The sequence below is a fragment of the Carcharodon carcharias genome, chromosome 23 (assembly GCF_017639515.1).
Source record: "Carcharodon carcharias isolate sCarCar2 chromosome 23, sCarCar2.pri, whole genome shotgun sequence".
NCBI lineage: Eukaryota > Metazoa > Chordata > Chondrichthyes > Lamniformes > Lamnidae > Carcharodon > Carcharodon carcharias.
In genome coordinates, this window is record NC_054489.1 from 7,328,390 (window position 1) to 7,355,777 (window position 27,388).

General features: G+C 45.3%; 1 protein-coding gene across 1 annotated transcript in view; it reads right to left on the reverse strand.

Annotated features, from left to right (window-relative positions):
- Positions 1-56: 56 nt before the first annotated feature.
- The window catches only part of gpr179 (G protein-coupled receptor 179), a 106,279-nt gene continuing 78,947 nt past the window's right edge, over positions 57-27,388 (reverse strand). Inside the window, exons 8-11 of the mRNA XM_041173788.1 lie at positions 25,800-25,938; positions 9,015-9,120; positions 7,774-7,920; positions 57-3,989 (exon numbers count right to left, since the gene is read on the reverse strand). Coding sequence (XP_041029722.1) covers positions 57-3,989; positions 7,774-7,920; positions 9,015-9,120; positions 25,800-25,938 — 4,325 coding nt within the window. The remainder of the gene's footprint in view (positions 3,990-7,773; positions 7,921-9,014; positions 9,121-25,799; positions 25,939-27,388) is intronic.

Below are 27,388 nucleotides of genomic sequence, written 5' to 3' on the forward strand. Positions count from 1 at the left end.
GCTTTACATAAAAATTTCATGGTCCCTAAACCTTCAGCTTTGGCACCTCATTCAACTCATACTAAATGCATAGGACAGCTGACAGTGGAATCATTAACATTTTCTTTATCTTTTGGTCTTTCAGCTTCTTTATTTTCAGGCTGTTTTGTTGTTGCCTGAATGTCCCAGGGAGTTAAATTACTTTCAGCTTTTGTACACATTTGAATTCTTCCAGTTGCTGATGGTTCTGTCTCCCAAAGATAAACATCTGGAACTTTAGACTTATCAATAGGCAGTGGTAATTCTCCTTTGCTCCCACTATCTCCTGTATCCCAGGGACAGATATCTGTGACCTTAGGTTTATCAACAGGTGGTGATAATTCCTCCTCCTTCCCAGTATTTTCTGTATCCCAGGGACCGGTAACTATGAGCTTAAATTTATCAATGGACGGTGTTTTTTGTTCATTGCTTCCAGTATGTTCTGTCTCCAAAAGACAAATAGCTGGAACTTTAGATTTATCAACAGGCAGTGATGCTTCCTCCTTGTTCCCAGTATTCTCTGTATCCCAGGGACAGATATCCGCGATCTTTGATTTATCAACAGGCAGTGATGCTTCCTTGTTCCCAGTATTCTCTGTATCCCAGGGACAGACATCTGCGACCTTTGACTTATCAATAGGCAGTGATGCTTCCTCCTTGTTCCCAGTATTTTCTATATCCCAGGGACAGACATCCGCGACCTTTGATTTATCAACAGGCAGTGATGCTTCCTCCTTGTTCCTAGTATTCTCTATATCCCAGGGACAGATATCCGCGACCTTTGATTTATCAACAGGTGGTGATGCTTCCTCCTTGTTCCTGGTATTCTCTGCATCCCAGGGACAGATATCCGTGACCTTTGATTTATCAACAGGCAGTGATGCTTCCTCCTTGTTCCCAGTATTCTCTGTATCCCAGGGACAGACATCCACGACCTTTGATTTATCAACAGGCAGTGATGCTTCCTCCTTGTTCCCAGTATTCTCTATATCCCAGGGACAGATATCCTCGATCTTTGATTTATCAACAGGATGTGATGCTTCCTCCTTGTTCCCAGTATTCTCTGTATCCCAGGGACAGACATCCACGACCTTTGATTTATCAACAGGCAGTGATGCTTCCTCCTTGTTCCCAGTACTCTCTGTAACCCAGGGACAGACATCCACGACCTTTGATTTATCAACAGGCAGTGATGCTTCCTCCTTGTTCCCAGTATTCTCTATATCCCAGGGACAGATATCCGCGACCTTTGATTTATCAACAGGATGTGATGCTTCCTCCTTGTTCCCAGTATTCTCTGTATCCCAGGGACAGACATCCGTGACCTTTGATTTATCAACAGGCAGTGTTGCTTCCTTGTTCCCAGTATTCTCTGTATCCCAGGGACAGACATCCGTGACCTTTGATTTATCAACAGGCAGTGATGCTTCCTCCTTGTTCCCAGTATTCTCTATATCCCAGGGACAGACATCCGTGACCTTTGATTTATCAACAGGCAGTGATGCTTCCTCCTTGTTCCCAGTATTCTCTGTATCCCAGGGACAGACATCCGCGACCTTTGATTTATCAACAGGCAGAGAGTTTCCTCCTTTGTTCTCTCTATCGAGCATCTTTCCTGGTGCCATCATAAGTTTTAATGATAGTGTTAATTGTTTAGATTGCTGCAATGAATAATTTACATCATTTGCTTTCAAGCTGCCATGCACAAGTGATCTTGAGACATTAGCACCAAGTGATAAAGACCTACCCTTCTTCTGATCTGCATTGATGCCCAATGTCTCTTCCAAAATGACATCCCATGGACAGATGATTGTAGCATTTGCTGATGCCTGTTTTAAGAGTGACATGTATTTTTCCCGCTTGTCCCCTGTATCTCCTGTGCGCAGTGGGGAGGTATCTGCCACTTTAAGCTTATCAGTTGACTGCGATTTTTCTTCCTTGTTCTTGGTCTCTCCTGTTTTCTTCTCCTTTTCCTTTTCTGTACTGCCCTTCACTTTCTCACTTACTTTCCTCAACTTCTCTTTCTTGCTATCTTTCATTTTGTCTGGTGCCATTAGGAGTTTCAAGGACTGTCCAAAACCTTTAGGTTGCTTCAATGGGTCATTTGCATCCTTCACTTTCAATGATCCATGTAAAAGTGATTCTGGGGAACCAACACAGACCGACAAAGACCTTCCCTTCTTCTGATCTACACTTGAATCCATGGATGATGTATCATCTGCCATTGTCTCCCATGGACAAATGATTGAGCTATTGCTTGATGCTTGTTTCATGAGTGACATATATTTTTCCCGCTTGTTCCCTGTATCTCCTGTGTGCAGCGGAGAGGTAGCTGCCATTTTTGACTTATCAGTTGAGTGTGATTTTTCTTCCTTGTTCTTGGCCTCCACTGTTTCTGAAGGACAAATAGCTGCAGACTTACCTAATGAACTCGCTGCTTCAGTTTTCTTTTCTTTTTCTGTACCGCCCTTGACTTTCTCATTTACTTTCCTCGACTTCTCTTTCTTGCTATCCTTTATTTTGTCTGGTGCCACTAGGAGTTTCAAGGACTGTCCAAAACCTTTAGGTTGATTCAATGGATCATTTGCATCTTTAACTTTCAATGATCCATGTAAAAGTGATTCTGGGGAACCAACACAGACTGACAAAGACCTTCCCTTCTTCTGATCTACACTTGAATCCATGGATGATGTATCATCTGCCATTGTCTCCCACGGACAAATGATGGAGCTAATGCTTGATGCTTGTTTCATGAGTGACATATATTTTTCCCGCTTGCTTCCAACTACAGGGGCATCCGTTTTTATTTGATCAATCTTTTCAGTAGATAATCGTGTTTTATCAGCCTTGGGGGAGACTGCTGCAGGATGAATGCTGTCTTTTCTTGAATATTCTACTGATTTGCCAAATCTTGGTGATGTATTGGCTCCATGTTTCACGTCGGTTGACACTGCAGTTTCAGACTGAACCATTGATGTCTCCTTCACATCACAACCAACGGTATCTTGAAGCAAACTTCGATGCTTCCTCACCAAATTGGCAAATCTTTTTCTGTTCCCCTGCAGCTTTCCTTGCGACTGTAAGTTGTCAACACTGCTCCGTTTGGCACAGGTGGTGTATTTGTTATCCTTTGTCTCAGAAGGTGGAGGTTGCAGGTCCTGAAAGTCCCAGGGACAAACCAGAGTGTTGTTGCGGCTGTCTTGTAACAGTGGCTTTGATGTTTCTTGAGGGGGTTCACTGGTTCCCTGCTGCATGGTTGAATCGGTGGTTTTATTTGCCTCTTCCGACTGTATTGGAGCCGTGGAAGGCTGTGGCTTGGCTGGTGCTTGCTTGATTGACGGCTTCTTTTGAACTCTGTCTCCCACCTGTTTTGTGTTCTCTTCATGCTTTATTGTGATCGTCAATGAATTTTCTCTTGCACAGCTAACAACACTGAGAGATTTTTGCAGTGTGCCTGCCTTGACATTTAATGGATTCATATCCACGGTTAGGTTATGTGCACTAACAGACTTGTACACTAAAGGGGCGTCATCTAACGAGTCAATGTCGGATCTCTGCGAGGCTTTCTTCGCCAGCTTCTTCCTCATCAGTGAATCCAACAGCGAAGGATCTCTGGCGGAATCGGCCCTGCTGATGTGACCATCCCGATGCTCCCTGACATGGTCATAGGTACTGTGAGATTTTCTTATTGAGAAAACACGATGCTTTATGGAGTCTTCCTTCACTTTCAGGCTGGAGCTGGCAGAATCATAAAGCTTTTTTCTGTATGAACCCGCATAACTGCTCCCTGCAATAGATCCATCTCTGCTGCACTGTCTGCTCATTGACTCAGGGATTTCAGTTATACGCTTAATGATGGAACGACCGAGAGCTCTCCTGGAACTCCGCTTTTTCTGCAGGTGTGGGTTATTGGCTGTCATCTTCTTTGTCTTATGCACTTCCAGTTGGGCATAAAGCTTCTTCAGTTCATCCTGCAGGAGAAAAAAAAGTCAATGGAGTATTAATGTTTCCCAGAAGTTTCTTGAAAAGAATGCTCCTGATCAGCTTGATGGCATCTTTTCACCTTTCTCCCGGTGTATCTTTCACGGGATGATGAGACGGTCTTTTGGGATCACAATAGAGATGCCATAAAAATCTCTCCTTGCTTATACCCTTTGAGACCTCACTACTAGTGTTGCCAACTCTCCAGGATGGTCAGGGAATTGAAGATTAATCTCTAGGACATTGCCTCAAGCAAAATCCTGGAGAAAAATCATAAGACCATCAAATACGATTTTCTTAGAACATGTTTTTATTGATTATAAAGACATTGGAGATTTGGGAGGAAACAAACAGGCAAGGATCATCTGATTGAGTAATGAAGAGTTTTGTTTGCTTTCTGATTGGCTGTGGGAAAACCAGGCACCATGAGTGAGAGCGCATTGGGTGATCAATGGAAAGGAGTTCTGTGATGAAACCTCCATGAATACATTTAACCAAGGTTGGCAACACAGCACACTACAGTTTCATTTGTTCATCAGCATCTGACCCACAATGGTGTAGTTTTTGGGATGACTGCTCCATTGCTGATCTTGTTGTCTCAGTTCTGAGCCTCTGGAACTCTGGTCTTGAACAGTTTGTTAAACCATCTGTCATTTTAAAAAATTCATTCATGGGATGTGGGCATCACTGGCTAGGCCAGCATTTATTGCTCATCCCTAGTTGGGATTGAGATGGTGGTAGTGAGCTACCTTCTTGAACCACTGCAGTTCATAGGGTGTAAGTACACCCACAGTGCTGTTAGGCAGAGGTTTGGAATATAAAAGTAAGGATATAATGTTGGAATTGTATAAAACACTGGCAAGGCCACAACTGGAGTATTGTGTGCAGTTCTGGTCACCACATTACAGGAAGGATGTAATAGCTCTGAGAGAGTGCAGAGGAGGTTTACAAGAATATTGCCAGGGTTAGAAAAGTGTAGCTACGAGGAGAGATTGGATAGGTTGGGGTTATTTTCCTTAGAACAAGAAGGCTGAGAGGTGAGTTGATTGAGGTGTACAAAATTATGAGGGGAATAGATAGAGTGGACAGGATAAAATTGTTTCCCTTGGTGAAGAATTCTAGAACCAGGGGACATAGATTCAAAATAAGTGGCAGAAGGTGTAGGGGGTACATGAGGAAGAACTTTTTTATGCAGAGGGTAGTGGGTGTCTGGAATTCGCTGCCCAAGTTGGTGGTAGAGGCAGAAACTCTAAACTCTTAAAAAGTACCTGGATCTGCACCTTAAGCTGCAGGGCTATGGGCCAGGTGCAGGAAGGTGGGATTAGAAAGGGCACCTGGGTGTCCTCGGGCTGGCATGGACAAGATGGGCTGAATGGCCTCCTTCTGTGCTGTAACTTTTCTATGGTTCTATAGAGTTCCAGGATTTTGACCCAGCGACAGTGAAGGAATGACAATATATTTCCAAGTTAGGATGGTGAGTGGCTTGGAGGGGAACTTCCAGGTGGTGGTGTTCCCACATTGCTTTGGACATCTCTGAAGCTATCAGCTCTTTGGGGACCATGCACTTCTAAGTATGTTACAAACATATCATAGAGAAAAAGAAACATCCAATCCATCAAACTTGTCTCACCCTGGCATGGTGTAACTCCCACACATTGATCATTACTTCCACCATCCCCAGCCCCAACTTCCCAACAGTGACAGGGTCTTCTGGAAGAGGCAAATTTGGAAAAATTCTCAGGGAAATTCCCCTGCCCATGGAGATGATTAAACAAGATTCTGGAATCCATGCTGACCAAGTGAAAGAGCTCCCCATGATCTATCAGCCTAGGGGAAACTAAATAAGTACATCAGAAAGACAGAAATCAAAGGATATGAAGAGAGAGTGAGATGAAATAGGGTAGTAGGAGGCTTTTGTGGAGCATAAACACCAGCAAGAACCTGTCAGGTCAAATGGTTTGTTCCTGTGCTTAAATTCTATGTAATGCATGAAATTCTAGAAACAGATATGCTTGTGGCAAGCCTATAACCTCCTACCTATGTTACTGATTGTCTAGTTTACTCTGACACTGTTCTCTATGTTATAGTTCACATGTTTGGGGGTGGAGTGGGGGGAGGGTGGGGAGTGAGGAACGAGGAGATGATGTGGTGGCAATGTCACTGGATTAGTAATCCAGAGCATCTGGGGACATGGGTTCAAATCCCACCATAGTAGCTGGTGAGAATTTAAAGCCAATTAATTTTTAAAAGCTGGCATTAAAAGTTAGTCTCAGTAATGGTGACCATGAAACAATCATTTATTGTTGTAAAAACCCATCTGCTACATTAATGTCCTTTAGGTAAGGAAATCTGCCATCCTGATCTGGTCTGGCCTACATGTGATTGACTCTTAAATGCCCTCTGAAATGGCCTAGCAAACTACCCAGTTCAAGGGCTATCAGGAATGCCAATGACACCCACACCGCATGAAAGAATAAATAAGAAAAAAAAGTTTTCTGGGGTTGAAGTAGGTCTGTGAGGGGATCTCAGATGATCCACATGATCATTGGATTTCCATCTTGCAATGTATTGCTTTATTTGGTAACCCAGCAGCAAGACCTCGACAATATCCAGGCTTGGGCTGATAAGTGGCAAGTAACATTCACGCCACACAAGTACCAGGAAATGACCATCTCCAACAAGGGAATATCTAACCACTTCCCCATGACATTCGATGGCATTACAATTGCTGAACCCCTCCCCCTCCTCGATCTATGGGGTTACCATTGACCAGGAACTGATCTGGACCAGCCATATAAATATTGTGGCTACAAGAGCAGGTCAGAGGCTGGGAATCCTGAAGCGAGTAAATTGCCCACTCCCAAAACCTGTCCATCATTTACAAAGCACAAGTCAGCAGTGTGATGGAATATTCCCCACTTGCCTGGATGAGTGCAGCTCCCACAACACTCAGGATGCTTGATACTACCCAGGGCAAAGCAGCCCGCTTGACTGCCCCCCCATCCACCACCTTCGACAGTCAGTCCCTCTGCCATTGAGCACAGTAGCAGCAGTGTCTAACACCTACAAGATGCACTACAGCAACTCACCAAGGGTCCTTCAACAGCACCTTCCAAACCCGTGACCTCTACCATCTCGCAGGACAAGAGCAGCAGATACAAGGGTATCAGATACCAGCACCTGCAAGTTTCCCTCCAAGCCACAGACCATCTTGACTTGGAAATATATCGCTGTTCCTTCACTGTTGCTGGGCCAAAATCCTGGAACTCCCTTTCTAATAGCACTGTGGGTGTACCTACACCTGCAGTGGTTCAAGAAAGCAGCTCACCACCACATTCTCAAGGCCAATTAGGAATGGGCCATAAACACTGGCCTAGCCAATGATGCTTACATCCCATATAAGAATAGATTTTTAAAAATGTTGTTGAGGCTAATAATCATGGTGCAACCCAACAATACTTTGGTTGGCCAGCAATATTTTTTTGATAGGAAAGCATCTAATCATTTTCCAAGAGTGTTTAAGGAAACACAACAATTGATATCATTCTGGCATAAACATATCACGTTTGTCACACCTAGAGAATCCCTTTATAGTCTTTATTTCTAATATCCGTTCTTGGGATGTGGTTGATTCTGGCATGTCCTCATTAGCGGTTGAAAGTGAACTTGCTCCCAGGGGCTAGGATTTTTCTTCTCCAGTCAATACTTCCAAAGGTGACCTACTTATTCTCTGCATCACAGCAACCTAGTTTCAATCCCTTTCTCTGTGCTCACCCTGATATCATCAGGCTCCAGGCTGTGATCGCTCCAGGCAGACGTGATACTGCTGTTGAGATAGGAACCAGAAAAGCGCATGTCAAGCTCGTCCTCATATACCTCGGCCACTATGTCCTCCCTCACAGGTGCTCCCACATGGAGGAACTGCAAACAGAAAAGAAAATGACTTGAGCTGTGGAACAATTCACTAGGAATCTCATCAATTTCTTCACGTAAAACCTTCTGCTAAATAACCCTAATTATTGTACTTACTGTAAACATTGTTCATGTTGAAGCATTATTTTTTTAATTCTGAAAGATTGGCCCTAACCTATTTACTAATGTAAAAGTGATTATATAGTATGTACAGCAGAGAAACAGGCCATTCTGTCTAACTGGTCTATACTCCACACAAGCCTCTCCCCCCCCACCCTGCCCCCCACCACTTAATCTCATCCTATCCACATATCCTTTTATTCCTTTCTTTTTCATCTGTTTATCTACCTTTCCTTTAAATGCACCTACGTTCACCTCAGCTGCTCCATGTGGTAGCGAGTTCTACGTTCTAACTACCCTCTGGGTCCATATTCCTTTTAAAATTTTAATTAGTAATGGGTTGAAAGGTTATGGGGAAAGGGTGGGAAATTGGAGTTGAGGCCAAAATGAGATCAGCCATGATCGTATAGAATGGCGAGGCAGACTCGAGGGGCTGAATTGCCTACTCCTGCTCCTAGTTCTTATGTTCTTATATTAAAATTTAGTTGCTGCTGAGCATCACCTGATTTTATCAGTGTGCAGTCCCTTTGATTTGTTTTGCATGGCTGTGCACACCCATTATTTATCCCAGAACAAGGCCTTTGTGGTACTTTTCAGGCACCTCCTCTCAAGCTGCTCCACGGTTGTGCACCCAAACAGTTTAGCAGAAACTTTGCTCTGGGTAAAGGCAGTGTGCTATCTAATTGGACCACAGCTGAAACCTTGGAAGGTACAACCACAGACTTAGCAAAACAAATGACCCCACTTACTGGAGAGCCTGTCCTGTCTCTTGGTGCAACTCAATGGAATTCAGTAGTAAATGTGTGGAATTGATGTAATTTTTCATCTTAAGGGCTTGGACAGAAACCCAATGGAGCAGATCAGCTTCCAGTTTTCAAACCCGTCTCAATCCTAATGGCACTGAACTCGGGTGGGCAATCTGTTCCACTCCCCCATTGTGTGGTAAATTGGGAAATTTTCCCCTTACCATATCTCTTTAGTACCTTGGGAATGAAGAGCAGAATCAGAGTCATCGTAACTGTAAGGTGGGAATGAGCGAAGAAGAGCAGTAGCATCCAATCAGGGTGAAGAGTCATTGCCATGGTGAACCTAGGGGAAGGAATGAACCTTACCTTAAAATCATAGCAGCTTAATGATAGGAACACTCTGATAATTAGGAAGGACGAACACCATCAAATGAAGTTCGGATTTTAATAGGTCAACTTTAGATTTAAAAAAAAATTGAATCTGTTTTTCTTTGAACATGGGCCATTTGTTGCCCGCCCCTAACTGAACCGAGTGGCTTGCTAGACCATTTCAGAGGGCAGCTAAGAGTCAACCACATTGCTGTGAGTCTGGAGTCACATTTAGACCAGACCAGGTAACAGCATTAATGAAACAGTTAGGTTTTTACAATAAGCAATGATAGTTGTCATGGTCACCATTACTGAGACCAGCTTTATATTCTAGATTTATTAATTAAAGTTAAATTCCTCCAACTGTCATGGTGGGATTTGGATCCATATCCTCACGGCAATAGCCTGGGCCTCTGGCTTACTAGTCCAAAGACATTCCCACTTTAGCACCGCCTCACATGCATGAGACACATATTAACTGTTCAGAGCTGAACAAGGGATATGTGTGAGGACATAAGGTAAAAGAAATGGGTCAAGACCATGGAGAGATTTGAAAATAAGGTTGGGAATTAGTGAGGCAGTGGAGTTCGGAGAGAATGGGATGGAGACTGCTTGTCAGTTAAGATGTGGGCTGCACCATTTTGGATGAGTAGGGGTATAAGGATGACATTGGGGAAGTCAAGCTTTGAAGTGACAAAGGCATGGATTAAAGTTTCTGCAGCAGGGAGGGATCATAAAATTATAGAATTGTACACTGCAAAAGGAGCCCATTCGGCCCATCACACATCTCTTGGCTCTTTAGATCCACTAATCTGCACCCTCCCTATGTCCCTGATAATTTTTCCTTTTCAAGTATTTATCCAATTCCCATTTGAAACTTATTGAATCTGCCTCCACCAGGCAGCACATTCCAGATTTTAAGTGCTTCGAAGAGAGACAGTGGAGAATAGGGGTTAAGGTAGGTAATGTTGGGGAGGTGGAAGGAATGAGCTTCAATAATAGATGAGCAGATATTGGAGAAAAAGGTGAGTGTATGAATTGAGCAAAGAAGCAAAAGCTTTCAGACCTGAGATAACAGTCAGGAAGTCGGTGGAGCTGAGGGCAGAGACACAGAGATGCTCATGGAGGTCAAACAGAATAGGCTCAGTTTTCGTAACATTCGGCTGAAGGAAGTTTTGCCTCATCCAGGTTTTGGTTTCAATCTGCCAATTTTAGAGTGTGGCCATAACCTTTAACTCTGGTCAAAATCTTGGAACTCCCTTCCTATTAGCATTGTGGGTGTACCTACACCACAGGGACTGCAGCAGTTCAAGAAGGCAACTCGCCACCACCTTCTCAAGGGCAATCAGGATGGCCAATAAATGCTGGGCCCAGCCAGCGACATCCTGTAAATGACTCAATGGAGGAAGCGGTGAGGTAGAATTGGGTGTCATTGAAGTGTGTGTGAAAGCTGCTGCTCTGCTTCCAGGTTATATTGCCAAGGGATAGCGTATAGGTGGAGGTCTTGTGGAGCAGTGGGCGGTATCCCTGCCTCTGAACCAGAAGTTCCAGGTTCAAGTCCCACTCCAGGACTTGATGGCCGAGGAAGAGGTGTTCATAACACAGCCAAACAGGTTGATATCACCATGTAAATCCTTCCAACACATGCCAAAGGCAGGCAGTATGAGTGGGAGAGATTCTTGATCAGCCATGTAATAGAAAGAAAGTGGAGCCCCTAGCATCACCATCCATTATTCCAGACTGCAACATGCATGTAAAAGTGTATGTTGCCACAGCAATTTGGATCCCTTGTGGGGTGCTGGTTGGTTCAGTTGGCTGGAAGGCAGGTGTGAATCAGGTTAGTGTCAACAGCATGGTGCTTGATCCCCATTCTGTCTGGGGTGGATTCAAGACCTGCCCCCTTTCCCCTATCCAGGGTGAATGTTGTGGTGCTGTGGATCCGACCTGTTTTTGGGCAGAGAACTGAAGAAGAAGCATATAAGTAGAGAAATGGGATATCAAAGATGGTTCCCTGAGGTACACAGGAGGTCACAGTGAACAGATGCTATTGGCAGTAAGACAGTGTCTTTGTTGAGTCAAGTGTGTGAGTAGAACCAGATTTATAATCCCTTTGAAAAAGGACTTTGACAGAGCGATCAATTGCCTTGAAGGCAGTGGAGACAAGGAGCTTGATGAGACGGGTTGGGGAGAAGCTAAATTGGAAGAATGTGAATAACGAGTCAAGAGAGAGATGAGGAACATGCCAATCCAGACCCTGATAGGAAGGGAAGCTGTGAATCAGGGCAGTGCTTGCAGGGATTGGAGAGGGTTAGGATGGGTTTCTTGAATGGCTCTGAAGGAGGTAGGGATGTTGCTGGATGAAAGACTCAGGCTTGAGGGTGAAAAAGTGAAGTTGGACAGTCAGAAACTAGAATGGGAGGCAGATAGTGGGCTTCATACACAGTGTAAGTCAGCCTATACCGAGGGCAAGGTAGAATGAGGAGCTACAAAAAATGGGAAGGCTGAGGGTATAATTTGGTAAAGAGAAAGCTGGGAGTTTGAGGGGGAGTGGATAACAGTGACTGCAATAAGGTTAATCTTCATTGGGAAGTATAAGGAGTTCCTGCCAGTTTGAGACTAAAGGGTGAGTTGAGTGTAGGGAGAGGTGGCAGTTATTAGCAGACAAGGTGTTTGGAGTTGTTTCTGCTCAAGGACAATCTTGGTACAGAAATAGTTTGGGCCAGGGAAAGAGAGTGACATTGTAATCGATGATCTCACCTGAACTGCTGTTAGACACCTAGGCCATGTGTGGGTGCCAGTGCATCCAGTGACCTGTTGATTTGAGGCTGCAGTATTGGCTGTTATGCCAGATGGAGAACTGCATTTGTCTGAAAGGGGCAAGTTTTTCGCAATTCCAGGTGAGTTACAGAGAAAAGCAACTGATATTTAGATCAGGTGTTTACATCAATGCATCAGTGACTGTTCATCTTTTTAAAACTGGGTTTTAATAGACATGATAGAACATTCACTGATAAAAAGCCTAAGGACTTTGCTGTAGCTTTTGCTACATTGTTTGGAAATGTTTCTTTTTTCGTAGTTTAAAAATATTATCAATGAAGACCTGAAGTCAATAAAGAGCAGAAGGAACATTCATCTTAACCTTTTAATAAATGAAGAAGCAAGTCTGCATGAAGTAAACAGAATAGTAAAAAAACTTCAACAGCAACAACTTGCATTTATACAGCACCTTTAATATAGTTAAATATCCCAAGTGGCTTCACAGGAGTGTTACCAAAATTTGACACTGAACCACATGAGGAAGATGACCAAAAGCTTGGTCAAAAAGGTAGGTTTTAAGAAGGGTCTTAATCAGATTTCAGCCACTGTGCTGAAGCAGCTGTTATCAAAGTCACAAATGACATCCTATGTGACTGAGACAAACTAACCCTCCTGCACTAACTATGGTTTTATCTAATGTGTAGTATACCTTTAAGAGGAATGTTAGAAAGGAAGATCGCATGATTTTGTGTAACCAATAGTGGAGTAGCGCTAACTCTGTAGTTAGTTAGTAGTCAGTTGGAAGTCTGCAAGTGAGCAGCAGAAGTATGTAGATAGAGTTTGGTGTAGAAACACACGTGTACTCGCTGAGTACCTTGTAAATAAACAGAATGTGTTCCCTAAGAAGTGTCTGTAGACACTATCTATCTAAAGTACCAACTCGGTCACCCTGCAACAAACGTGCAAGTGTGACTCACAAGTCAACAACTGGCGACGAGGATAAAACGAAGATAAAATGAGAATAAAGCGTAGACCCAACAAACTTGCGACGAGAATTCAACAAACTGGCAAGAAGGAAAAAGTTTGGCTAGGAGAAAGGTACAACAAACCAGCATTGAGAGTAAAATCTTGGAGGAAATCAAAAGAATCGAAATCGGGCTGTACCTTGCTCAGTATGAGTAAGTAGAAGTTTCCGTTCAAATTGTCGAAGCAATACCCTCAAAGCAGGCCATAATTTGGGAGAATTGATCCATTCGATCCAGCCTTGGATGATTGGTCTCATTATATTGAATACCTTGCATTCTATTTCCAAGTGAACGCCATTACAGGGGAAAAAGAAGAAGCGGGCAATCCTCTTATCTACACATGTGGGAACACAGCCTATGGCTTAGTTCAAGTTTGATGGCACCCAGTGCCCCAGGTTTGAAAAGTTTTGATGAATTAGTGGACCTCGTGAAAGGTCACTACCAGCCAAGGCCTTCAGTAACGATGCAACATTTCAAGTTTAATTCAAGGAGTAGAGCCCCAGGGAAGACAATTGCTTGTTATGTGGCAAGTTTGAAACAGCTAACAGTACATTGCGAGTTTGGTACATCTTTAAACGATATACTCAGAGATCACTTAGTGTGTGGTGTGAATGAGGACATGATTCAGAAGAGATTACTGTCTGAAACAAATTTGGATTTTAAGAAGGTGCTGGAGATAGCACTGGCCATGGAAAGTGCAGTCAAGGATTCAAAAGCCCTACAGGGTGCTCAAAATGGCGCCATCCTCCATGTTGGGTGGGAAGCCCCAGCCAAAAAGGGCACAAAAATGCAAACCTCTGTCGAGAAGTAGGAAACAGCCACAACTAGCAGACAAATAAAAAGAATTGGCTCAGCAATTAAAATATGGAATAATGGCAACAGTGGTGGAAATAAGCAGACTATTAATGATTGGCAGTTTAAAAAAATCAAATGTTTTTATTGTCATTGAGATGGACACATAATGAGACAGTGAGAGGAAAGAATCAGGCTGCCTTTCAAACAAAAGAGAAAACCTCATAAGATTTACAATGTAGAAGAGCCTGAAGCAACAAATTCAGGTAGTTATTCATTATTTAATTTGAAGGAAGGGAAAATAGAACCAATACATGTGACAGTGAAGGTAAATGGCAGACCTATTAAAATGGAAATGGATGCAGGAGCTTCCAATACAGTGATTGGTGAGCATAACTTCAAATATCTGTATTATGGTGAACGTAAATTAAATTTGGAAGAAACTGATGCCAAATTAAAAACTCACAAAGGTGAAGACGTCCAAATCAAAGGCACAAGCAGAGTTACTGTCCATTATGGGACTCAATCAGCAAAGCTACCCTTGATGGTAGTAGCGGGTTGGCTAAAGGAGGTTAAGTTAGAATGGGCTGAAATTTTCCAGCCGAGAGCAAGTAGGATAGCAGAGCTACTACAAAAATATGCCTCAGTCTTCAGGGATGAACGTGGGAAGATCCAGGGGCTGTAAGCAAAAATTCATGTGGATCCAGAGGCAACCCCATGATTCATGAAGGCAAGACCAGTACCTTATGCACTGTGGGAAAAGGTCGACACCGAACTGGACAGATTAGAGAAACTGGATATGTAGGCAAGTTTCAGAGAAGTGTAAAAATAATAGGATAGTAATAGTGGGGGATTTCAACTTCCCCAACATTAATTGGGTGAATCATAGTGTCATAGGTTTAGAGGGAGCGGAATTCTTAAAATGCATCCAGGAAAGCTTTTTAAGCCAGTACATAGAAGGTCTGACAAAAGAGGAGGTGGTCTTGGACTTAATTTTAGGGAATGAAGCCAGGTAAGTGGTAGAGGTATCAGTGAGGGAGCATTTTGCAGATAGTGATCACAACTCCGTTTGATTCAAGTTTGTTATGGAAAAGGACAAGGATGGGCCAGAAATCAGAGTTCTAAATTGGGGGAAGGCCAATTTTAATAAGATCAGATATGATTTGGCCAGAGTGGACTGGGAGCAGCTACTTTTAGATAAATCTGCATCAGAGCAGTGGGACTCATTCAAGAAGGAAACAGGGAGAGTACAGGGCCAACATATTCCAGTAAAGACAAAGGGTGGGACCAACAAATCCAGGGAACCCTGGATGTCGAGGGATATACAGGATTGGATAAACAGAAAAAGGGAGGTTTATGGCAGATACCAAGGGCTGAAAACAATGGAAGCCCTAGGGGAGTATAGAATGTGTAGGGGGGAACTTAAAAAGGAAATTAGGAGAGCAAAAAGGGGCATAAAAAAATTGGTAAGGAAAAAAAGGAAAATCCAAAGTTATTTTACAAGTACATTAAGAGTAAGAGGATAACAAAGGAAAGAGTAGGGCCCATTAAGGACAATAAGTGGTAATTTGTGTGTGGAGCCGGCAGACATAGGTAGGATTCTAAATGAATATTTTGTGTCGGTGTTCACAAGTGAGAGGGACGACATGGGTATGGAAATCAGGCAGAAGGACTTTGATATAATTAAAGAAGTTAGCAAAGAAAGGGGGGAGGTTCTAAGTGGTCTGGCAGGCTTAAAAGTAGATAAATCTCCAGGCCCAGATGAAATGTATCCCAGGCTGTTGAGTGAGGCAAGGGAGGAGATAGCAGGAGCGCTGGCAATAATTTTCAATAACTCTCTGGCCACAGGAGAGGTGCCAGAGGACTGGAGGACAGCCAATGTGGTACCGTTATTCAAGAAGGGAGGAAGGGATAAACCAGGGAACTACAGGCCAGTCAGTCTAACCTCAGTTGGGGGAAACTATTGGAAGCAATTCTGAGGGACAGAATTAATCTACACTTGGAGAGGCAGGGATTAATCAAGGACTGTCAGCATGGTTTTGTTAAGGGGAGGTCACGTCTGGCCAATTTGATTGAATTTTTCGAAGAGGTGACCAGGTGTGTAGATGAGGGCAATGCATTTGACATAGTCTGCTTGGACTTCAGCAAGGCTTTTGATAATGTCCTGAATGGGAGACTGATAATGAAGGTAAGAGCCCATGGGATCCAAGGCAATTTGGCAAATTGGATCCAGAATTGGCTGAGTAGCAGGAAGCAGAGGGTAATGATCGAGGGGTGTTTTTGTGACTAGACACCTGTGTCCAGTGGGTTCCACAGGGATCGTTGTTGGGTCCTTTGCTGTTTGTGGTATATATAAATGATTTAGACTTGAACGTAGGAAGGTTGATTAGTAAATTCGCGGATGACACGAAGATTGGTGAGGTGTAAATAGTGAGGAGAATAGCCTTAGATTACAGGAGGATATAGACGGGCTGGTCAGATGGGTTGATCAGTGGCAAATGGAATTTAATCGGGATAAGTGTGAGGTGATGCACTTGGGCAGGACAAACAAGGCACAAGAATACACAATGAGTGACAGGACCCTGGGAGGTACCAAGGATCAGAGCGACTTTGATGTGCATGTCCACTGGTTCCTTAAGGTAGAGGGGCAGGTAGATAAGGTGGTTAAGAAGGCATATGGGATACTTGCCTTTATTAGCCGAGACCTAGATTATAAGAGCAGGGAGGCTATGCTGGAACTGTATAAAATGTTAGTTCGGCCACAGCTAGAGTATTGCGTGCAGTTCTGGAATCTGCATCACTGGAGGGATGTGACTGCACTAGAGAGAGTGTAGTGGAGATTTACCAGGATGTTGCCTGGACTGGAGACTTTTAGTTATGAGGAGAGATTGGACAGATTGGGGTTATTTCCTAGAAGCAGAGGAGATTGAGGGGGGACATAATTGAGGTGTATAAAATTATGAGGGACATTGATAGGGTAGACAGAAAGATACTTATCCCATTGGTGGAGGGATCAATAACCAGGGGGCATAGATTTAAGGTAAGGGGCAGGAGGTTTAGAGGGGATGTGAGGAAGAATCTTTTCACCCAGAGGGTGGTGGGAATCTGGGACTCACTGCCTGAAAGGGTGGTAGAGGCAGAAACGCTCATAACATTTAAGAAGTATTTGGATGTGCACTTGCGATGCCACAGCATACAGGGCTATGGGTCTAGTGCTGGAAAATGGGATTAGAATAGTTAGGTACATGTTTGACCGGTGCAGACTCGATGGGCCGAAGGGCCTTTTTCTGTGCTCTAGACCTCTATGACTCTATGAGATATAAAAATAAGCCCTGTCAATCATCTTTGGTGTCAAGAAATTTCACCAGTACATACACAGCCGTCATTTAACTATCGTTTCAGAGCACAAGCCATTGCTAGGATTGTTCAGCGAGGACAAGGCTATATCTCCCATACCCTCAGCAAGAATACAGCGATGGGCCCTGATCCTGGCAGCAGACGAGTATACCTTTGTACACTGGCCTGGAAGTCAAATCACAAACACCAATGCACTTAGTCATTTACCTTTATAAGAAAATGTTGAAGATCTCCCAGTTCCACAAGAACTCGTGTTATTGTTAAATTTTTTAGATTCATCACTGGTATGTGCTAGACAGGTCAGAGACTGGACAAGTAGGGACCCAGTTCTATCTCAAGTACAAGAAAAAGTACTTCATGGTTGGTCACAAGAGCCTGTAACTGATGAAATGAAACCGTAGTTTAACAGAAGACATGAAATGACCAAACAGGATGGTATCTTATTATGGGGAGCACGAGTGATGGTTCCTCCAAAGGGAAGAAAGCAATTGTCAACTGAACTACATAGTGCTCACCCAGGAATGTCCTGAATGAAGATCATAGCACACAGCCTGGGGTGGATGGAGAAATAGAGAGTTTAGTGAAGAATTGTGTACAATGTCAGTGATTGCAAAAGTTGCCTTCAACAGCTCTGTTACACCATTGGGAGTGGCCAGGAAGACCATGGGTACGATTACACAATGACCATGTGGAACTTTTCATGGGAACAATGTTTCTGTTCATTGTTGATGTCCACTCAAAATAGATGGACATATATGAAGTGAAGTCACTAACATCTTCTGCTACAACTGAGAAGCTACGTCAAAGTTTTGCAACTTTGCGACTACCAGAATTGGTCGTATCTGATAACAGTATAGCCTTTATGAGTGCTGAGTTTCAATGGTGTATCAGCCTCAACGGTAACACTCATGTGAAGACTTCGCCGTACTACCTTTCTTCAAATGGACTGCCTGAAAGAGCAGTTCAAACATTCAAGTCTGGCATGAAAAAGTTAACAGGAGATTGCCTTGCAACCAAGCTAGCACGCTTTCTTTTTCATTATTGAACCACCCCACACACAACAACAGGTGTCACACCTGCGGAATTATTCATGAAACACCATCTTAGGATGGGATTGAGCTTAATAATGCCAAATTTAGGGGGGAAGGTGGAAAAGAGTCAAGCAAGTCAGAAAACTGGACATGACTGGCATAGTCGTGAGAGGACATTTTCCGTGGGGGAGATGGTATATGTGAAGAGCTTTGGAGAAGGAACAAAGTGGTTACCGGGTGAAATAAGTGCAGTGACTGGATCTCTATCTTACCATGTGAAGGTGGAAGGCTGAGTCATACGGAGACATGTGCATCATTTGAGGAAGAGAGAGACAAATCATCAAGAAATGATTCCACCAGTGTTCACGACCAAATCAACATTTCCTGTTGAGAGAACTGACCCTAGTACAGATGTGTCTGAAGTGCCTGTTGTACCTACCAGAGTTGAGGAAACAGATTTGCAGGTACCTGCTGAAGAATCTGATGTTCAGACAACTCCAGGAAATGAGGTTCCTAACAAGGCATCTGAAGTTGTAGAACTGAGACGTTTTACATGCCAAAGGAAACCCCCAGAAAGACTGAATTTGTAAATTACTTATCAATATAAATAATTTGATATTTTGAAAAAATTGTAATTGTAAATGTAAAAATATGTTTCTGAGTAAAAGGGGAGGTAACTATGGTTTTATCTAATGTGTGGTATATCTTTAAGAGGAATGTTATAAAGGAAGATCACATGATCTTGAGTAACCAATAGTGGAGTAGTGCGGGCTAACTCTGTAGTTAGTTGGAAGTCAGTAGTCTGCAAGTGAGCAGCAGAAGTATGTAGATAGAGTTTGGTGTGGAAGCACACGTGTACTTGCCTTGTACCTTATAAATAAACAGAATGTGTTCCCTAAGAAGTGTGTGTAGACACTATCTATCTAAAGTACCAACTCGGTCACCCTGCAACAAGCGTGCAAGTCACAACACCTTCTCACCTTCTCAGTCTTCTTGACCTGTCTGCAGCCTTTGACATGGTTGACCACACCATCCTACTCCAACGTCTCTCTATTCTCATCTAGTTGGGTGGGACTGCAGTCGCCTGGTTCTATTCTTATCTAACCAAACCATAACCAGAGAATCTTTGCAATGGCTTCTGGTCCTGCTTCAGCACCATTACCTCTGGAGTTGCCAAAGATATTTCCTTGGTCCCTCCTATTTCTCATTTACATGGTTCCCCTTGGTGACATCAGCCAAAAGCACGGCAGAGTTTTCACATTTACGCTAATGAAATCCACCTCCACCTCACTGCCATCAAACTGCCATCTCACTGCAACTTCACTGCCACTTCACTGCCACTTCACTGCCATCTCACTGCCACCACACTGCCAACTCACTGCCATCTCACTGCCACCTCACTGCCACCTCACTGCCACTTCACTGCCACCTCACTGCCACCTCACTGCCACCTCACTGCCACCTCACTGCCATCTCACTGCCACTTCACTGCCACTTCACTGCCACCTCACTGCCACTTCACTGCCACTTCACTGCCATCTCACTGCCACTTCACTGCCACCTCACTGCCACTTCACTGCCACTTCACTGCCACCTCACTGCCACTTCACTGCCACTTCACTGCCATCTCACTGCCATCTCACTGCCACTTCACTGCCACCTCACTGCCACTTCACTGCCACCTCACTGCCACTTCACTGCCACTTCACTGCCACCTCACTGCCACTTCACTGCCACTTCACTGCCACCTCACTGCCACTTCACTGCCACTTCACTGCCACTTCACTGCAATCTCACTGCCAATTCACTGCCATCTCACTGCCATCTCACTGCCACTTCACTGCCATCTCACTGCCATCTCACTGCCATCTCACTGCCGCTTCACTGCTACTTCACTGCCATCTCACTGCCACCTCACTGCCACTTCACTGCCACTTCACTGCTACTTCACTGCCACTTCACTGCCACCTCACTGCCACTTCACTGCCATCTCACTGCCACTTCACTGCCACCCCACTGCCACTCCACTGCCATATCATTACCACCTCACTGCGACCTCACTGACACTCCACTGCCACTTCACTGCCATCTCACTGCCACCTCACTGCCACTCCACTGCCGCTTCACTGCCACTTCACTGCAATCTCACTGCCAATTCACTGCCATCTCACTGCCATTTCACTGCCACTTCACTGCCATCTCACTGCCATCTCACTGCCATCTCACTGCCACTTCACTGCTACTTCACTGCCATCTCACTGCCACTTCACTGCCACTTCACTGCTACTTCACTGCCACTTCACTGCCACCTCACTGCCACTTCACTGCCATCTCACTGCCACTTCACTGCCACCCCACTGCCACTCCACTGCCATATCATTACCACCTCACTGCCACCTCACTGACACTCCACTGCCACTTCACTGCCATCTCACTGCCACCTCACTGCCACTCCACTGCCGCTTCACTGCCACTTCACTGCCATCTCACTGCCACTTCACTGCCACTTCACTGCCACTTCACTGCCATCTCACTGCCACCTCACTGCCACTTCACTGCCACTTCACTGCCACCTCACTGCCACTTCACTGCCACTTCACTGCCATCTCACTGCCACCTCACTGCCATCTCACTGCCACTTCACTGCCACCTCACTGCCACTTCACTGCCACCTCACTGCCATCTCACTGCCACCTCACTGCCACTTCACTGCCACCTCACTGCCACTTCACTGCCATCTCACTGCCACTACACTGCCATCTCACTGCTACTTTACTGCCATCTCACTGCCATCTCACTGCCACTTCACTGCCACTTCACTGCCACCTCACTGCCACTTCACTGCCAGTTCACTGCCACCTCACTGCCACTTCACTGCCAGTTCACTGCCACTTCACTGCCACCTCACTGCCACTTCACTGCCAGTTCACTGCCACTTCACTGCCACCTCACTGCCACTTCACTGCCATCTCACTGCTACTTCACTGCCATCTCACTGCTACCTCACTGCCACCTCACTGCTACCTCACTGCCACTTCACTGCCAGTTCACTGCCACTTCACTGCCACCTCACTGCCACTTCACTGGCATCTCACTGCCACTTCACTGCCACTTCACTGCTACTTCACTGCCACCTCACTGCCACTTCACTGCCACCTCACTGCTACTTCACTGCCATCTCACTGCTACTTCACTGCTACTTCACTGCCATCTCACTGCTACTTCACTGCCATCTCACTGCCACCTCACTGCCACTTCACTGCTACTTCACTGCTACTTCACTGCCATCTCACTGCTACTTCACTGCTACTTCACTGCCATCTCACTGCCATCTCAATGCCACTTCACTGCCACTTCACTGCTACGTCACTGCCATCTCACTGCTACTTCACTGCCATCTCACTGCCACCTCACTGCCACCTCACTGCCACTACACTGCTACTTCACTGCCATCTCACTGCCACTTCACTGCCACCTCACTGCTACTTCACTGCCACCTCACTGCCAACTCACTGCCACCTCACTGCCACTTCACTGCTACCTTACTGCCATCTCACTGCCAGCTCACTGCCACCTCACTGCCACTTCACTGCTACTTCACTGCCACCTCACTGCCAACTCACTGCCACCTCACTGCCACTTCACTGCCACTTCACTGCCACTTTACTGCCATCTCACTGCCATCTCTCTGCCACTTTGCTGCCAACTCACTGCCACCTCACTGCCACTTCACTGCCATCTCACTGCCATCTCACTGCCACTTCACTGCTACCTCACTGCCATCTCACTGCCAGCTCACTGCCACCTCACTGCCACTTCACTGCTACTTCACTGCCACCTCACTGCCACCTCACTGCCACTTCACTGCCATCTCACTGCCATCTCACTGCCACTTCACTGCCACTTCACTGCCATCTCACTGCCATCTAACTGCCACTTCACTGCCACTTCACTGCCATCTCACTGCCATCTCTCTGCCACTTTGCTGCCAACTCACTGCCATCTCACTGCCACTTCACTGCCACTTCACTGCCATCTCACTGCCACTTCACTGCCATCTCACTGCTACTTTACTGCCATCTCACTGCCATCTCACTGCCACTTCACTGCCACCTCACTGCCACCTCACTGCCAGTTCACTGCCACCTCACTGCCACTTCACTGCCAGTTCACTGCCACTTCACTGCCACCTAACTGCCACTTCACTGCCAGTTCACTGCCACTTCACTGCCACCTCACTGCCACTTCACTGCCATCTCACTGCTACTTCACTGCCATCTCACTGCTACCTCAATGCCACCTCACTGCTACCTCACTGCCACCTCACTGCCAGTTCACTGCCACTTCACTGCCACCTCACTGCCACTTCACTGCCATCTCACTGCCACTTCACTGCCACTTCACTGCTACTTCACTGCCACCTCACTGCCACTTCACTGCTACTTCACTGCCATCTCACTGCCACTTCACTGCCACCTCACTGCTACTTCACTGCCATCTCACTGCTACTTCACTGCTACTTCACTGCCATCTCACTGCTACTTCACTGCCATCTCACTGCCACCTCACTGCCACTTCACTGCTACTTCACTGCTACTTCACTGCCATCTCACTGCTACTTCACTGCTACTTCACTGCCATCTCACTGCCACCTCACTGCCACTTCACTGCTACTTCACTGCCATCTCACTGCTACTTCACTGCCATCTCACTGCCATCTCACTGCCACCTCACTGCCACTTCACTGCCACTACACTGCTACTTCACTGCCATCTCACTGCCACTTCACTGCCACCTCACTGCTACTTCACTGTCACCTCACTGCCAACTCACTGCCACCTCACTGCCACTTCACTGCTACCTCACTGCCATCTCACTGCCAGCTCACTGCCACCTCACTGCCACTTCACTGCTACTTCACTGCCACCTCACTGCCACTTCACTGCTACTTCACTGCCACCTCACTGCCAACTCACTGCCACCTCACTGCCACTTCACTGCCACTTCACTGCCACTTTACTGCCATCTCACTGCCATCTCTCTGCCACTTTGCTGCCAACTCACTGCCACCTCACTGCCACCTCACTGCCACTTCACTGCCATCTCACTGCCACTTCACTGCTACCTCACTGCCATCTCACTGCCAGCTCACTGCCACCTCACTGCCACTTCACTGCTACTTCACTGCCACCTCACTGCCACTTCACTGCCATCTCACTGCCATCTCACTGCCACTTCACTGCCACTTCACTGCCATCTCACTGCCATTTCACTGCCACTTCACTGCCATCTCACTGCCATCTCTCTGCCACTTTGCTGCCAACTCACTGCCATCTCACTGCCACTTCACTGCCATCTCACTGCCACTTCACTGCCACTTCACTGCCATCTCACTGCCATCTCTCTGCCACTTCACTGCCAACTCTCTGCCACCTCACTGCCATCTCACTGCCAGCTCACTGCCACCTCACTGCCACTTCACTGCTACTTCACTGCCACCTCACTGCCACTTCACTGCTACTTCACTGCCACCTCACTGCCACTTCACTGCCACTTTACTGCCATCTCACTGCCATCTCTCTGCCACTTTGCTGCCAACTCACTGCCACCTCACTGCCACCTCACTGCCACTTCACTGCCATCTCACTGCCACTTCACTGCTACCTCACTGCCATCTCACTGCCAGCTCACTGCCACTTCACTGCTACTTCACTGCCACCTCACTGCCACTTCACTGCCATCTCACTGCCATCTCACTGCCACTTCACTGCCACTTCACTGCCATCTCACTGCCATCTCACTGCCACTTCACTGCCACTTCACTGCCATCTCACTGCCATCTCTCTGCCACTTTGCTGCCAACTCACTGCCATCTCACTGCCACTTCACTGCCATCTCACTGCCATCTCACTGCCACTTCACTGCCATCTCACTGCCACCTCACTGCCAGTTCACTGCCACTTCACTGCCATCTCACTGCCACCTCACTGCCACTTCACTGCCACCTCACTGCCATCTCACTGCCACCTCACTGCCAGTTCACTGCCACTTCACTGCCATCTCACTGCCACTTCACTGCCACCTCACTGCCACTTCACTGCCACCTCTCTCAACTCCTCCACTCTTGTTAAATTATCTGACATTCAGTACTGAATGATCAGACATTTCCTCCAATTAAATATTGGGAAGACTGAAGCCATTGTTTTCCATTCCCTAACTACTGACTCCTTCCCTCTCCCTGGCAACAGCCTGAGACTAAATTAGATTGGTTGCAACCTTGGTGTCATAAATGATCCCAATGCGAGCTTCCACGCCAAATTCATGCCATCACTAAGACCATCTATTTCCACCTCTGTATCATCGCCCAACTTTGCGCGTGCTGATGAAACTCTCATTTGTGCCTTCGTTATCTTGAGACTTGCTTGTCCAATGCATGTGTAGCTGGCCTCCCAGTCTCCCACATTCTAACCTATGTAAACTTGAGGTCATCCAAAACTCTGCTCTCCATGTCTGAACTCACAGAAAGACCCGTTCCCCTATCACTGCAGCGCTCATCTCCTACATTGACTCGCAACCAAACAACATCATGATTTTAAAATTCTCATCCTTGTTTTCAAAACCCTCCATGGCCTCACTCCTCCCTATCTCTGTAAAATGTCCTCCAACCCCATAACCCTCCAAGATATGGATGCTCATCTAATTCTGGCCTCTTCTGCATCCCCAAGTTTAATTGCTGCACCATTCATAGTCATGCCTTCCATTGCCCAGGCCCTAAATCCTGGAATTCCCTCCCTATACCACTCCGCCTCTCTACTTATGTTCTTTAAGACAGTCCTTAAAAGTTACCTCTTTGGCTAAGCTTTTGGTCACCTGACTTATATTATTAAGTGGCTCAATGTCATATTTTATTTTATAATGCTCTGGTGAAGCACCTTAAGACATTTTATTATGTTAAAGTTACTACATAAATGTAAATTGTTGTTGATAAAGCAGGTGACGGAGGTGGAAGGTGGACAGATTTAGGGAAGGAACTCCAGAGCTTAGGCACTATTGGAGCTAAATCTTTTTACGATGTTCTCTCCTGAGGGAACAAACACTTGCTGGGAAAATCCTTCTCCCAGCTCCAGGAGCCATCTGGGACCCGAGTCCCCATGCTTCATGTATAAATCTAGACAGTTAGCTGTTTGACAGTGTGTTGAATTGCAGTCAAGCTCCGGAACAGTAAGCGGCTGGTATTCCCCCCTCTTCAATTGCTGAGGTAACTGCAGCAGACTAACTGCTTGTCTGGCTGACATCAGTCAACTCTATGGAGACTTCTGGGGATTAAGACCAACACCTTCTTATGTTTATGGCTTAATGCCAGATGGGGTATTGCAACCCTTCGGTATTGCTCTGCAGTCCCCAGTAAAGCAGATTCACCAGAATAATACCAGGGAGTAAGGGCTGTGGGATATTTTTTGTCCATCTGAGAGAGAAGACAGGACCTTGGTTTCAAACTTCATCCAAAGGGCTTCACTTCCAATGGTGCAGCCCTCCCTCAGTGCAGCCCAGATGATGGGTTCAAGTTTCTGGACTGGGACTTGATCCCATGCCCTTCTGACTCACAGCTACACACTGGGCCACAGTTGACTTCAGATAATAATAGAATAATATACAATTAAGAATTACTGTAGAGTTTTACATTGCTGTACCTGACACCATAGAAGGCAGCAGACATGAGGATTTCATTGTGGATGGCGAGGCCCATAAAGCGAGGCTCATGGTATGTGGATGGGACTGTTCGCACAGCGTAGCAGAGATAACTGCCCCAGCATAGGAAGAGAAACTCAGCTGTTAACAAAGCATATAAAATACAGAAAGACATCAGTTACCTTGGAAAAGCTAGAGAAACTGGGCTTGACCTCCTCAGAGAAGAGACGCTTATGGGGAGATTTGAAGGAGGTGTTCAAAATAATTAAAGATTTTGATAGAGTAAGTGAGGAGTAACTACTTTCAGTGACAGACCAATCAGTAAACAGAGAACACACATTTAAAATAATTGGCAAAAGGACCACAGGCAGGATGAAGAAAAATATTTTACACTATGTCAAGGAACTATCATTTTTTCAAAATATTATTGTGGGACATTTTGAAGCAGGGTTCTGTGTGTGTGTGTGTGTATGTATGGTTGTGTGTGTGGTTAATTTAATTAAACTAGAGATGATTAGACTGCAATGTTTAAATTATCAATGAAGTGAGGTGTAAAACAGGCATTTGAAATGGAGATGAGTAAACTAGGGTGAAGTCTTAGTAGAGACAGTATGAATAAAATTTGCATTTTTAGATAAGTGGAAAGATGTTTAGTTTTCATAGGGACATAGAAAGTGTTTACAACTGGCAGGATAAATAAAGCAAAGTGATTATGTTAATTTTTCCCAAAAGTGCTGGCCATAATGAGAACATGAAAGATTTTTATATTCTGGGAAAAGTAACTTCTAAGCAAAGTGGAAACAAAGGGATTTACAAGTCAAAAGGGATAAAATATGTTTAAAGAAGGATGGAAGGCTGTGTGAGGTGTGGCTGTGTGAGAGCCTGAAAGGTGACTGTGTGAAACAGACTTGGGGAAAAACCTCTAGCCACCCTGCAGAAGTTTGCTGTTCCAGTAACCAAAGTTGTATTAAAAGCCTTTGGAATTCCACTGTCCCCTAGGTACTTGTGGTAATATTGCTGGGTGACTTTAGTAGACTCATTACTTCTGAATTCAGTGAACAAGCCTTTTCGTAATAAATACAAATTGCATAACCGTTGTGATAGCGTGGCCAAGTTTACCTTGTGGATTTGGTCAGACTGGCAAATACTACCTGCCATATCATATCAACAGTGTGTTGTTGTGATCTGAAATGCACTGCCTGAAAGGTTGGTGCAAGCAGATTCAGTATTAAATTTCAGAAGGGCAATTGGATAAATACTTGAAGGGAAAAAAATTTGCAGGACTTTGGAGGAAAAGTCAAGGAATGAGACTAATTGAATTACTCTCAAAGAGCTTGCATAGGCATGAGGGGCTGAATGGCCTTCCTTCCTTCCTGAAAGGTTATGGGGAGAGGGCGGGAAATTGGAGTTGAGGCTGAAATGAGATCAGCCATGATCGTAATGAATGGCGGGGCAGGCTCGAGGGGCTGAATTGCCTACTCCTGCTCCTAGTTCTTATGTTCATTGTTGGTAAGGGCTCATTGGAAAAGGGAAGATTGAGGAGTGAGATCATTGCTGATTTTTTATTGTTCATTCATGGGATCTGGGCTTC